General features: G+C 35.5%; 1 protein-coding gene across 5 annotated transcripts in view; it reads left to right on the top strand.

Moving 5' to 3' along the window:
- PUS10 (pseudouridine synthase 10) overlaps positions 1-12,677 on the top strand; it is a 70,892-nt gene that overhangs the window by 42,529 nt on the left and 15,686 nt on the right. For all 5 annotated transcript variants that reach the window (XM_041754591.1, XM_041754590.1, XM_041754593.1 and 2 more), the window contains 6 exons: positions 2,464-2,575; positions 4,671-4,732; positions 5,017-5,062; positions 7,197-7,261; positions 8,591-8,676; positions 9,762-9,887. In XM_041754591.1, coding sequence (XP_041610525.1) covers positions 2,464-2,575; positions 4,671-4,732; positions 5,017-5,062; positions 7,197-7,261; positions 8,591-8,676; positions 9,762-9,887 — 497 coding nt within the window. The remainder of the gene's footprint in view (positions 1-2,463; positions 2,576-4,670; positions 4,733-5,016; positions 5,063-7,196; positions 7,262-8,590; positions 8,677-9,761; positions 9,888-12,677) is intronic.

The raw sequence follows: 12,677 nt of genomic DNA, 5'->3' as shown, positions 1-12,677 counted from the left end.
GAAGAATTTCAAACTAAGTTTAGCTCTTCCAAAAGATCCTGTTTGATAGAGATACTGGCACAGAAAAAATACCGAGTACTAATCTTTTCCCTCAGTATCTGTAGTTCATTCTACATTCAAAATATTGTAGAGAAGGACACACCTGGATGGCTCAGTGGTTGAGCATTTGCCTTTGACCCAGACCATGATCCTGGGGTCCTGGGATCGAGTCCCACATCAGGCTCCCCCAAGGAGCCTGCTTCTCTCTTTGTGTGTCTCATGAATAAATAAAATTTAAAAAATATATTGTAGAGGAATTGCCATTAAGGAATTCAAAGAATTTAGAAATTCAAAGAATTTAGATTCAAAGAATTTAGAAAAATTAATTGTGCTCGGATATTTTGGTTTATCTTTCCTCTGGAATGGTTGTCATGTTGTATCTATAGCAAAAGTGATTGCAGTTGATATCCTCATCAGTAGTTACCTGACAGGGGAGAGAGGGAAATGCAGTTACTGACTACTCAATTGGGACTGAATTTACCTCAGTGACTCCTAACTCCTCTAGGACCATCAGGGATATGCTAAGGACCTCTGTGGAAACACCCGAAATTATATTAGAAAAGTTAGTAAGGCACATTGAATTTACAGGATTGAAAATCTGGCATTTTGGGATGCCTGGTGGCTCAGTGGTTGAGTGTCTGCCTTGGGCTCAGGGCGTGATCCCGGATCCCCAGACCAAGCCCCACATCAGGCTCTCTGCAGGGAGCCTGCTTCTCCCTCTGCCTGTGTCTCTCTCTGTGTCTCTCATGAATGAATGAATGAATGAATGAATGAATGAATGAATGAATAAATAAATAAATCTTTAAAAAAAAGGGAAGAAAATCTGGCATTTTAAGTGTTAATTTTTTGTCTTGTTTAGAAGGTTAAGGTTTCCAAGACGTCTATTAACCTCTTTCTACTAGCCCTTTTCTCTGGAAGGAAAAAATACCTATAATTTTGTTTGGTTTGGTTTGTTTTTTAAACTGGATTAAGGTGTCTAAATATATTTCAAAGACTATGAAGGATTTAAAATATCAGTTTTCTTAAATACATGAATAATGTTTTAACCCATATTTAGTATTTTTTAAAAGATTTTATTTATTTATTCATGAGAGACACAAAGAGAGAGGCAGAGACACAGCCAGAGGGAGAAGCAGGCTCCATGCAGGAGCCTGATGTGGGACCTGATCCCAGGGACTCCAGGATCACACGCTGGGCCGAAGGTGGCGCTAAACCGCTGAGCCACCCAGGGATCCCTTAACCCATATTTAGGATTGGTTTTTGCTGCAACCCTTTTACTCTCTAGAGTCTAAAGAATATTTAAATAGTTTTCTATCCTTGTGTTTTCTATTTCAACTTTTTATCCTTTAAAATGTGTTCTCATACATTAATTATTTTTCAACTGTGATGCTATTTTATGCAAATATCACTGAACTGTTGATGCAATATCAAGATAGTCTTTTAAAATACTTAAAATGGGTCAGCCCCGGTGGCCCATTATTTGATTGACGTGACTTATTTTTTAATTTAATTATTTGGGGACCAAATAATTTAATTATTTGAATGATGTGACTTGTTAATTCATTAGTGATATCATAGTATTCTCAGCATAGCAAAGCAGTTTTAGTAATATCATACCATGCATGTTTTTCTTTCTTTTTACTTCAATTACTTCCTTTTTAAATATTTATTTTTGGTAGGCTCCATGCCCAATGTGGGGCTTCAACTCATGACCCTGTGATCAAGAGTCACATGCTCTACCAACTGAGCCAGTTAGGCACCCTCTTCAGTTCCTTTCTATAACAATTTTAGGTTACAAACTAAAACCTAGAGATCATAACTGAGACTCTCCCAAACCTATTTGTTGGTTCATGAGTAGATTTGGGAGGAGTGTCAGATTTTTATTCAGACATTTTTCTTATGTTAAATTGATAAGCGTTTTAGCACATGGATACTTTAGGATTTAATGTTTCTTCTTCGGCAGTTAAGTATAGCTTTTACATTGACTTCCCAAAAGTAAGCCACATTATCAGGAAGAGAGTAGATACAAACCTTTTTAGTCTGGATGAGATTATTGTAATACACAGTGTTGTTTCTGAGTGATAAACAATCCCTTCTGTTCTACCTTCCTGGCTTCTGATGTGTAAATCCTGGAATCTGGCAGTGGTGGCTCAGAAATACTCCTAAGTATACTTTTGTCTTTGGAGTTTGAAAACTGTTTTATATACCATTTTAAAAAGCTGTTTTTAGATTCTACTAGATTATAAGGCCCATGAGCTGAGGAATTTTTGTCTGCTTGTTCTCTGCTTTCTATCTAATGTGTAAAATAGCGCCTGGGACATAGTAGGCAATCAATTAATATTTTTTAAAAATTGCATAAATTCTTGCCTTTACTAGAAAAAGTGAAATTTTTCATGTCAGTGAATTAATTTTTATGTTATTCAGAAAGCAGAGTCTGTCGCTGGGAAGAAATGATATAGTGCAGCTAAAAGAAGCCTACAAATGGATAACTCACCCCCTGTTTTCGGAGGAACTGGGTGTTCCCATTGATGGAAAGGTATTGGGTCATTAACATCGTCAATTTCATTCTCTGGTTTTACCAGTTTTACTTCATTATATGGCAGAGTATTGATTAGCCAAAAAAAAAAAAAAATCTTCTCTTTAAATAACTCAATGGAGAATTTTTAAGCTTTTAAAATATTAATTTCCATCAGTCTTAAATTGAGAAAGATTTTATTTTTTTAAGACTCCTTTGTGATCTAAGACACTTATGAGTGTAACAAATGTCGTGTACCCTGACTTTAAAAGATTAGAATTAAATCTGAGCCTTTAATATGTTTATAGTTTAATTGGAGAGAGACATATACTGATAAAAAGCAATATATAAGTAACTATGAATACGTGTAAAGTCAACTCTAGACTATTTAAATTTGGTTATCTGTGGCTAATCTTGTTTTCAAATATAATCAATCAACTACAGTGAACATGGGTTCAATTTCTCCCACCTTGTTGGTATCTCAAGTCCCTCTATTTAATTTTAGGTAAAGACTGCCTTTGAAACTAGACCACTTAACCATCTCCCATGTTCCAGAATGGACCTTGCCTCAGTCTCCAGAATGGACTGAATTTTAGGCATGTGGAAACAGGATATATTCCCAGCTCATCTTAAATTAGATTTTAATAGTATAGCCTCATTGCTTGATCACTGTGCTTGAAGGAAATTCCATGAATATCAGACACACCTCTATTCAAGTAAAATCACAAACCCATCTTTCAAAGATAAATAATTTAAAAATTTTTTTCACCATTCGAAATTATATAGCTCTATTTCCCTCTGTTAGTAAGAAGAAATTCTGTCTTTTAAACTGAATACTGACAGAATAGAGAATAAAACCACTTCACACATATATGGAGGGGAAATGAGGTAATGAAAGTACTTTGGAAATTAGAGAAGTCATTGATGCAAAATATTTTTACCTCAAACTTCAGTTTTGAAGTACAAGTAATTTTACATGTCAAACCAGTGAGAACAGAAAATAGAAAACAAAAGATGCAACAGTGGTCTAATAGATTCACAGTGAGTGAAGTTTTCTTGAGTAAAAGCAATGTCTTTAATTTTACTTTGTAAATTAGAGAGCAAAAAGAAATTTAGGTATTCAGTATTGTGATTCTAGAGTAGCTAATATGCTTGTTGACAATCCAATGCAATCAGTAAATACAGAAATAATAAAAGATAAAATTGTTACATGGTATGGCATTTATTGTTTTTCTCAATGTGGAATTTTGTTCTCTATGGAGATTAATATATATAGAGTATGAAATTGTGCTTTTTTTGTATGCAAGGATGTTCATTGTAGAATTTTTTTAATAACAGAAAAGTTTACAACTTAAATGTCCAACAGTCCCTAGAGTTAAAAAGATGAAAAGATGTCCACAACATAATCTTCACTAAGTAAAGCAGTTTTCCAAAAGTATGTTTAATATCCTAGGAAGTATATATGTTTATGTTTATATTCATAAAAATGCCAGAAAGGAATACACCAAACTGTTACTACATTCTACCTCAGTGGTGTGGGATTAAAACTCCATTCTGTTTGATTATTTTATAATTTGTATGTATCATTTTTGTAATAGAAAGTTAAGAACTCTCTTTTGAGACTCAAAGCCACTAGGAAGTTTGAGTTCTTAAAGCATCATAAAAAAATAAAAATAAAAATAAAGGCTCCCACAGAGATTTTAATTTTAAGCATGTGGATAAAATGCTCTTGCTTTGCTAAGAATTCTAATCATAGTATTAACAGGAATAATTTTTCTTTCGGTTATCTCTTTCCAGTTCCCTGAATTCTCTTTCATCTTCACATCAAATTCATATACATGCACATAAATCATTACAAATTTATTTTAAATTTGTTAGAAAAAAATTTTTTTGGTAGAATCACTAGTGATTGAGCTATAGAAGTAAAAAAACAAAAAACAAAACTATTTCCTTCCCCCTGTCCTGTGAACAAGCTGATTTGAGAACAGTAGTATTTCCAGTTTTCCTTGTCACTCTTTCTGAGCCAGTCTTTGAGAGTCAATTTCTATTTCCATTCATAAGTGGTTAGATGTTGGTTTCCTTTTGCTCATTTTTAAACTCTCTTTATAATTTTTAGAGCTTGTTTGAAGTAAGTGTGGTCTTTGCTCACCCAGAAACAGTTGAGGATTGCCACTTCCTGTAAGTTGCTACTAAACAACAATGTCAATTGTATAACAATGTTAATGCTTTCTGGTTTTCATGAAATAGTATTCCTCTTTGTAGTGAGCATATCAGAATTTGTCATGTCTTAGGTTTAAAATGTGCTAATATAAGGGTGTAGGCATACCAGCACAGCTAGTATAGGGATTCATTTTGTCTACTCCTGATATCTTGAGTTTCATGTATATATGAAATATATTTGAATTACATTCACCCCAAAATAAATTGATTCACTTTTTTTTATTAACTTGAATTTTACTTAGACGTGCGATATGCCCAGAGTGCTTCAAGCCAGCGAAAAACAAACAGGTAAGGATTCCTTCTTTTTATTCTTTATTGAGTTTTGTCTGAGCTGAATATTCAAATTAACAACAAAATAATATCTGTTAGAAATGCTGGCAGTGTATTATACTAAGAATCGTTCTTTAAATATTTCTATTTGCTACATTTATTTTTTTATTTTTTTAACTCTAAACACCTTTGCCTCTAGCTAGGAAGTCATAACACAAACTATCTCATATTTGTGTCACTGTCTGGCTTGTTTCCCTGGTGTTAAATTTAGAAGCAGTGTTTCAATGATGTTACTGTTACCCATTTGGGGGAAATTTGACTTTTAGGTTTTAATCTCAAAATTACATCATTGTGGAAAATCCATGTTAATTGTTAGCATTCCGGGGATCCCTGGGTGCTCAGTGGTTTGGCACCTGCCTTTGGCCCAGGGCACAATCCTGGAGTCCCGGGATCGAGTCGCACATCGGGCTCCCGGCATGGAGCCTGCTTCTCCCTCTGCCTGTGTCTCTGCCTCTCTCTCTCTCTCTCTCTCTCTCTCTCTCTCTGTGTCTATCATAAGTAAGTAAGTAAGTAAGTAAATAAATAAATAAATAAATAAATCTTTAAAAAAATTGTTAGCATTCCAAATTTTGTCTAATATTCATTTTCTAGGAATTAGTATTTAAGAAATATAATCCAAAATAAATTATTTTACTTAAGACAGTCTGAATTAATATGGCCAATTTCAGGCTACATTTACAAAAGGTCATTTTATTCTGACTTTCCTTTATTTGATGTGAGCTGGTCTTGAGCATGTTAATGAGCAAATTAGTTAACATGTACTTCTAGTTTCTACTATGCCAAGATAGAATGGCATGGCAATGATCATGGGAAGCTTTCATGCCACAGATACTTAGCTGGTTTTATGCAGAGACTCAGGCATTCTTAGTTTTACTAATATCCTTTTGGTTGTTAAAAAATATAGAAGTTCATTGCCAAAGATACATCTGTTGGTCTTTACTCTTGCTTTGACTAATTGCTGAGCCTTTTGGAACTAGGAATGGGGCAGGACGTGGGGGAGTGGGTGAGAAGAGTCTGTAACATTTGTCAAATGCCCTATGCAGAAATAATTACAAATACAGATAACGCCTAAAGCGCTGCTTCCCACCTTTCTCACATCATGGTACATCTAGAACATTACCATGTTTGTTTGGTGCCCTGAGGGTAACAAATGAAGTTGCTCTAAGTTGGAAGCAATAGGTTGCTGTCCAGGCCCTGCTCCTCTGCCTTTGTGAATTAGAGGGCTCAACATCTTGAGCACAACTATAGCTTATTGCTTTACCATGCCATTGAAAGGCTCTGTCTAAATGACCTATAGCCATATTTATAATGAAGATCTTATTTCAGTTTTTGTTATCTTTGAGGAAATGCACAAGTATCAGCACCAAATAATAGAATAAGGAAATTTTTGTCAAAGCATCAGAGACACCACATCATTTGGCCATTAGTGTAGGTGTTTGTTGCTGGAAGCAAGTTAAATGACCTTTTGAGATTCTCTCAGGCTTAAGATTTCATATCTTAGCAAATAGGCACTAGTTTTTCAGTTTTAACTCTATATTTTGGGGTTTAGGAAATCATTGATTTGTTGATAAACTCTTGAAGTGCCTACATTGTGCCTCTTTATAGCCAAGTGTAATTTCTCAAAACAGAAGAGACAATTGTGATTTATCATAGTAAGCTATGTATATATGCACTAATTTGTTCTAGTATATCTACCATGTGGTTTGGCTTTTCTTATCTTAAAAAGTCCAGTGTGGGACATTTGTTGTAGATGAATTTGTTTAATTTTTCTGTGGCTGGTGAGTGATAATGAGTCGCTAGATGCCAGGGCAGGCTGGTTGTCTCTATTTACTTCATAGCCTGGAAACCTGCTGCTAAACTGTTCTTCTAGATCTACCTGGTATTATGGACATAGACTAAATTGGAAAGAGTTGTGGGGAGAATTGACAGTATGAATGCTTATGTTTTATTGTCTTGAAACTATTAAGTATTTGTCTCCTGTAAGTATGGTTTAAAATGATGTAATTTCTCCAACCATGTTCTGTGTTTCACCTCTGATGTTTTCTTGTCTGGGTAATAAAATGTCTTTTCTTATCATTTTTACCTTATATAGTCAGTGTTCACTAGAATGGCAGTTATGAAAGCGTTGAATAAGATAAAAGAAGAGGATTTCCGCAAGTAAGTAGAAGTATAGAAACATGGAAGTATCATGGAATTTTTGAACAAAAGGAATGTTAGAGATAATCTGGATTATCTCTAAAACAAAACTGGATGCATTTCAGGGGTGACAGTTGTGTCTTAGTCATTGTTATATCCCCACTCCCTGGCATGGTACCTGGCACATAGTAGTGTTCAGTAAATGTTGAACTGGTATTTGAATTTATAAATCAAATCCAAAGAGAGGATATTAAGCGAGTTGACTTGCCTAAGATATCAACTGGGTAGTAGAGTGGACTTAGAGCCAGAGTTCCTGACTCTCCAGCCCAGAGCTGGTCCCAATACATCCCTCATCCTGCATTTTGAGTATTATCCATCTCCAGAAGAGGTTAGAAAAAGGCTCATGAGTTCTTCACTTGTTAAAATATGCTGAAATACAATAAACCTTATATTTTAATTCTCATTGTGTTCATTTTATTTAATAAAATATTATCATAGTTATCCTTCCAGAATATCCTTGAATAAATTTCAAACAATGAAGTTATGAAGAAGGTTTTATTTATCTTACTGACTAAAAGCAAGTCTCAGAAAATGGAAATACTTCTATTAAATTTTAAAAAGTAAAGTTAGCTAGTCTCTACAAGCAATAGTTTCTGAGTTTCTAAGTGATTTCTTTGCTAAGACATCTTGGGAAACAATGACATTTTCAAGCCAAGCATTTGGAGTAAGTCCATATCTAGTCATTTACAGGTAGACTCCAGCCCATGGCTTTGGAAGTTCCCAGATGGTAGCCAGAAAATTAAGCTATACATTGCTCTTTCCTGTCTGTCTTCAGTTGGATGGAAGTTTCTTAGCTAAAAGGTCAGAGTCTGCCACATTCCACTTTTTCTGGCCCTGAGGTCATAGTTGGAATGAGAAAGAGAGAGAGAGAAAAATGGTGGAGACTCTCCCCCTAGGTGGGACTTACTCCTGTGAGTAGTCAACCAAATGATTAAGGGCTGTGTAAGCTGGCACCAAGTGTTCACAGATAGCTAAATGGCTAATCCACTTCATAAATACAAGGTGTTTTTCTCAAATCTCAAGGCTGTTGGAAATGATCATCTGGGAACATGAGGCCTCCTCAGTGAAAGGTGGTAGCAGAGCCCTGATTTACTTAGTGCCACTCTCATGTATTAAAATGTATGTGAGACCAGAAGGATGCTTATGATTCCGAAACTTAAAGTTAGGGAGTGGCTTGGTCCATGAGAGACTTGGGCTCTGTGCATCTCAGACAATGCTGATTCATCCTAGTTATGTGGTTCGATATCATGTCTGGAAAATAGTAGCTGTAAAATTTATTTTGTTTTGCAGGCAGTTTCCTTGTCCTCCAAACTCACCAAAGGCTGTATGCACTGTTCTTGAAATTGAGTGTGCTCATGGTGCTGTTTTTGTGGCTGGTAAAACATTTAGTCTAGAATATACTTACACTGTCAACTTACTCTCCTTTCTGAAAAACTCAAGTGACTTCTCCTCTGTTTCCTTCTTATTTTCATTATTAGGTTCTGACTAGTTAAATCTTTTGAGGACTAGGACTGATAGCCAAGCTTATTTTAGGTCTTTAGGTGTTCTTAAAGCCCACTTAAGTTCTGTTCTTTAAAATGCCATGCCAAAGGGAAATGACGCTTCTTGGGTTTTAACAGTTTCCACCAGAGATGGCCAATACCCGTAGAAATATGGGTAGATGCAGAGACCCGAAACTGATCAGGAGAAATGTAGCCATAGAGAGCATGAAAGCAAACTTGAAAAAATAATTATATTATCTGCAAAATGACTGAAGACTGAGCTTCTGCCTTAAAAAAAAAAAAAAAAAAGGTTACATTGACCTTCCCAAGAGGTAATCTAGCAAATAGTTTTTGTTTTGAAAGCTACATCTATTTCACAGTAATAACTGAAATGAAATTGCTCTCTAGTTTCAACTATAATACCTTGGCCCATGGTAATAAAAGCTACCTGCCATTAGTGCAGCTTTATTCATAAAGCAGTGAGTCATATTGTTAGGGTTGCGGTGTTTTTTTAATTACAAAAACTTCAAAATTTCCTGTATTTGAACTCTTTGGATGTTTTATCACCAATGAGTATTGCATTAAAAGTATTATTAATCAGGTGTGAAAGCAGTAGTCGCTGGTTTTTTTGTTTTGTTTTGTTTTTTTGTTTTTTGTTTTTTTTGTAATGATCTTTGGTGTGTTCTATATTATAACTTGTTCAGTCAGCCAATCAGATTAATAAATTTATTGAGCATTCCTTTAGAGCCCATTTGATGATTCACATCATATCTTTAGCCATCTCTTCTACTGTTATCTTAAATCTTTTAAGTATTTATATGTGTATGTGCTGGCTTCCCAAATTAGATTGTAAGTTAGTTGAAGGCTAAGCATTGTTTTATATCATGGCACCTAGGATATTGGCACTCAATAAATAGTTGTTTTATCTAATTGTGTTAATTATACCATTCCATCTAGGCTACCTTATGTTTCTTTGGCAGGGAGATACAATAAATATTCCAGGAATTTACCACAGACTCCTTGGATAATTGATGGAGAAAGGAAGCTGGAATCTTCAGTGGAAGAATTAATTTCAGATCATCTTTTGGCAGTATTCAAAGCAGAGAGTAAGTGTTATAATATTCATATTTTAAACGCATTATAATTCATGAATAGATTTCTTGGGGGTGGCAGGAAGGATTTCTAAATTTTGTAAATCACCACATCTGGTCTCCTTGCTTGGCAGCTTCCCATGAACAGGGGTCACCGTGTCCTAGCACCTCTGACTTAGGCTGGATTTGAGCCAAGTTTTTCTTTCCTTTCTCAAGATGACTATTCTTTCCTGAGCAAATTCAAAACCATTGCAACTATTTTAAGTGAGGGTACTTGAGCTCTGACCTTGGGCCACCTGAGACTTGGCCTCTTTTGGGGGAATATGAGGAAATTAAAACACACCTTCCACATGTAGTGCTTGTTCAAAAATAATCATTGGCAGATGTGGAGCTTCCATCTTAACTGCTCAACTGTCCTGGGAAAACTTCAAGATTAGAGAAAATAGATCAACAGCTATCATTTTACAAAGATTTAGTGATAGTATGTTGTATTTTAATTTTCCAGGTATTAATGAGCCCAGGTTTGTGGGATGAGTCAGATACTGTCAGGTTTGTTTTCTTTGTCTCAATGGGGTTGTCAGGTCACAGGCAGCATACATAGATGTGATTAGACTAGAAGAAAGAGGCTAAGATTTGAGTTGCAGTCATGTTGTACATCAGGAAAAACTGTAGGCAGTAAATAAAGATTTACTTGGAAGTGGGTCTCCTAGCCTAATTAGAACACCTTTTTTGAGGAACCAACTAGATATCTACCCTTCTCTCTGAAACACCTTAACACAAGCCTGCTTTAGGAATGGCAAGAAGATGATTGAGAAGAGATATGGTTGTTGTTCCTTCCAGCTCTCTGGCTTGTCAAGAGGAAAGAGAAGCACTTTAAACTACATCCTTCTTATAATTTGTTGTGCCTATTGGGTTCATGGTCCCTCTTTTTAAGGGTCTTTAAGAATTGTTTACTGAATAAAGAAGAAATTAACCTCTCTACCTAACATTTTCCAAAATCTAAGCAGTCAAGACTCTGGGATATTGGCATGAGCTTTTACCTACTTAATATTTACATACTGGTTATCTCATAAGCATTATCCAAATTATGAAGATGTGAAAATCAAACTTTAGCACAAAAAGTCTCTTCCAAACTCTTTCTTAGGCCCCCCTTACTCTCTTTCTATAAGATGACTCAAGAAAATTTCAGTTTTGATTATTTGGGTCCCAAGGAAGCCCCCATTATCAATAGGGCTGTTGGGAGGCTCCTAACCAGCTGTCTTTTTCCCCCTTGAAATCTTTCATGAAGTTAGCGTGGTTTCATTTTCCATTTGAGGGGGAAAAAATTATACCCAAACTGAAAATGAAGCAAACTGTGTGTTTAGCATCTATAATTGTGTCTTAAATTTATTAAGAGCTGCTTGAGAAAAAGCAGATCGCTGAGCCTCTGTGCTAACTGGCTCCTTGTTAGGGGATAAAAACCTGTTGTTTGAAATGGCTGATCAGTAGCATCAATTTGCTAAACCTATGTATCTCAGATATATTACTTGTTATTTCTGTGGTTCATGTTTGACAGCTCTGGGAAGATGGTTCTGATTGTTTTACCTCTAATGGTTTACAGCTTTGAATATAAGCAGTATTATATGAAGTACTCTAGCTACTTATATAAAGATTCCTTCCCCGTGAAGCACCTGAGTGGCTCAGATGGTTGAACGTTCGACTCTTGTTTTCGTCTCAGGTCATAGCCTCATGGCTGTGGGATCGGGTCCTGTGTTGGGCTCTGTTCTCAGTGCTGAGTCGGCTTCAGATTCCCTCTCCCCCTCCCCCACGCCTTCTCTATGTCAAGTAAAGTTTTTTAAAAATACAAATTAAAAAATAAAGATTCCTTAAGATAGAAATGGGAAATACAAATTTGTTTCTCAGTCACTTTTAAACGGGTACATCATATTATCACTAGCTAATCCCCTAGTTAGTGAGTAATAAACTTAGACACACTCTCACAGTCAATGTGTCAAAGAAATTTTCCCCTAACCCATTTATTATTACACTTATTGAATGAATATCTGTCATGTTATTTCCCTGCTGAAAACTTGCCAATGACTACATACAGGATAAAAGCCCAAACTACTGAACTTGATCTTCTGAGGCCTTTGTCCTCTGGCCTCTGCTCATTTGTCAATCCCATCATCTGTCTGTCCTGGGTATGATGGCCACTACAGACCAGCTGAACTGCTGATAGTTCCTGATTCTTGCATTTGTATTTTTAGATATTTTTGAAATATCTATCCCTTTGAGCCTTTTGCTCAGGATTAGGAGGATAAGACAAGGCATAATGTGAATTTAGAAAACTCAACCTAGACACTTGGGTGGCTTAGTCCATAGAATATGCAACTCTTAGTCTCAGGGTTGTGAGTTCCAGCCCCACTTTGGTGTAGAAATTACTTAAAAATAAAATCGTTAAAAAAAAAAAAGAAAGAAAGCCAAATTTTAAACATATATTTCCTAATACTCCTTTTCATTTTGTTGTCAGCTAATATTCGTAATTTCACAGGAATAAAATGTTAAAGGTTACTCCCCGTCAGAGGATTTCTGAATGTAGTGTCCATATTTGAAATATTTATCTAAGAGATAGAATAAATGTCCCTTCTTCCTTTTCTGGATTTAATGTTTCTCTGGATATATCAAGAGCCCAGCTTTCTGCAACTCTTTCTTATAAATGAGCTAGGATTTATGGAAGTTTTCTGGGCTAATTTATGAACTGGAGATTTCTGATCTAATTTAGCTGTCATTGGTAGACTTACCTCTTTGTGTCCTGTTCATTCCCTT

Source organism: Vulpes lagopus, chromosome 5, assembly GCF_018345385.1.
Source record: "Vulpes lagopus strain Blue_001 chromosome 5, ASM1834538v1, whole genome shotgun sequence".
Taxonomy (NCBI): Eukaryota; Metazoa; Chordata; class Mammalia; order Carnivora; family Canidae; genus Vulpes; species Vulpes lagopus.
The sequence above is the reverse complement of the archived record's forward strand: the minus strand, read 5'-3'. Positions and strand labels throughout refer to the sequence as shown.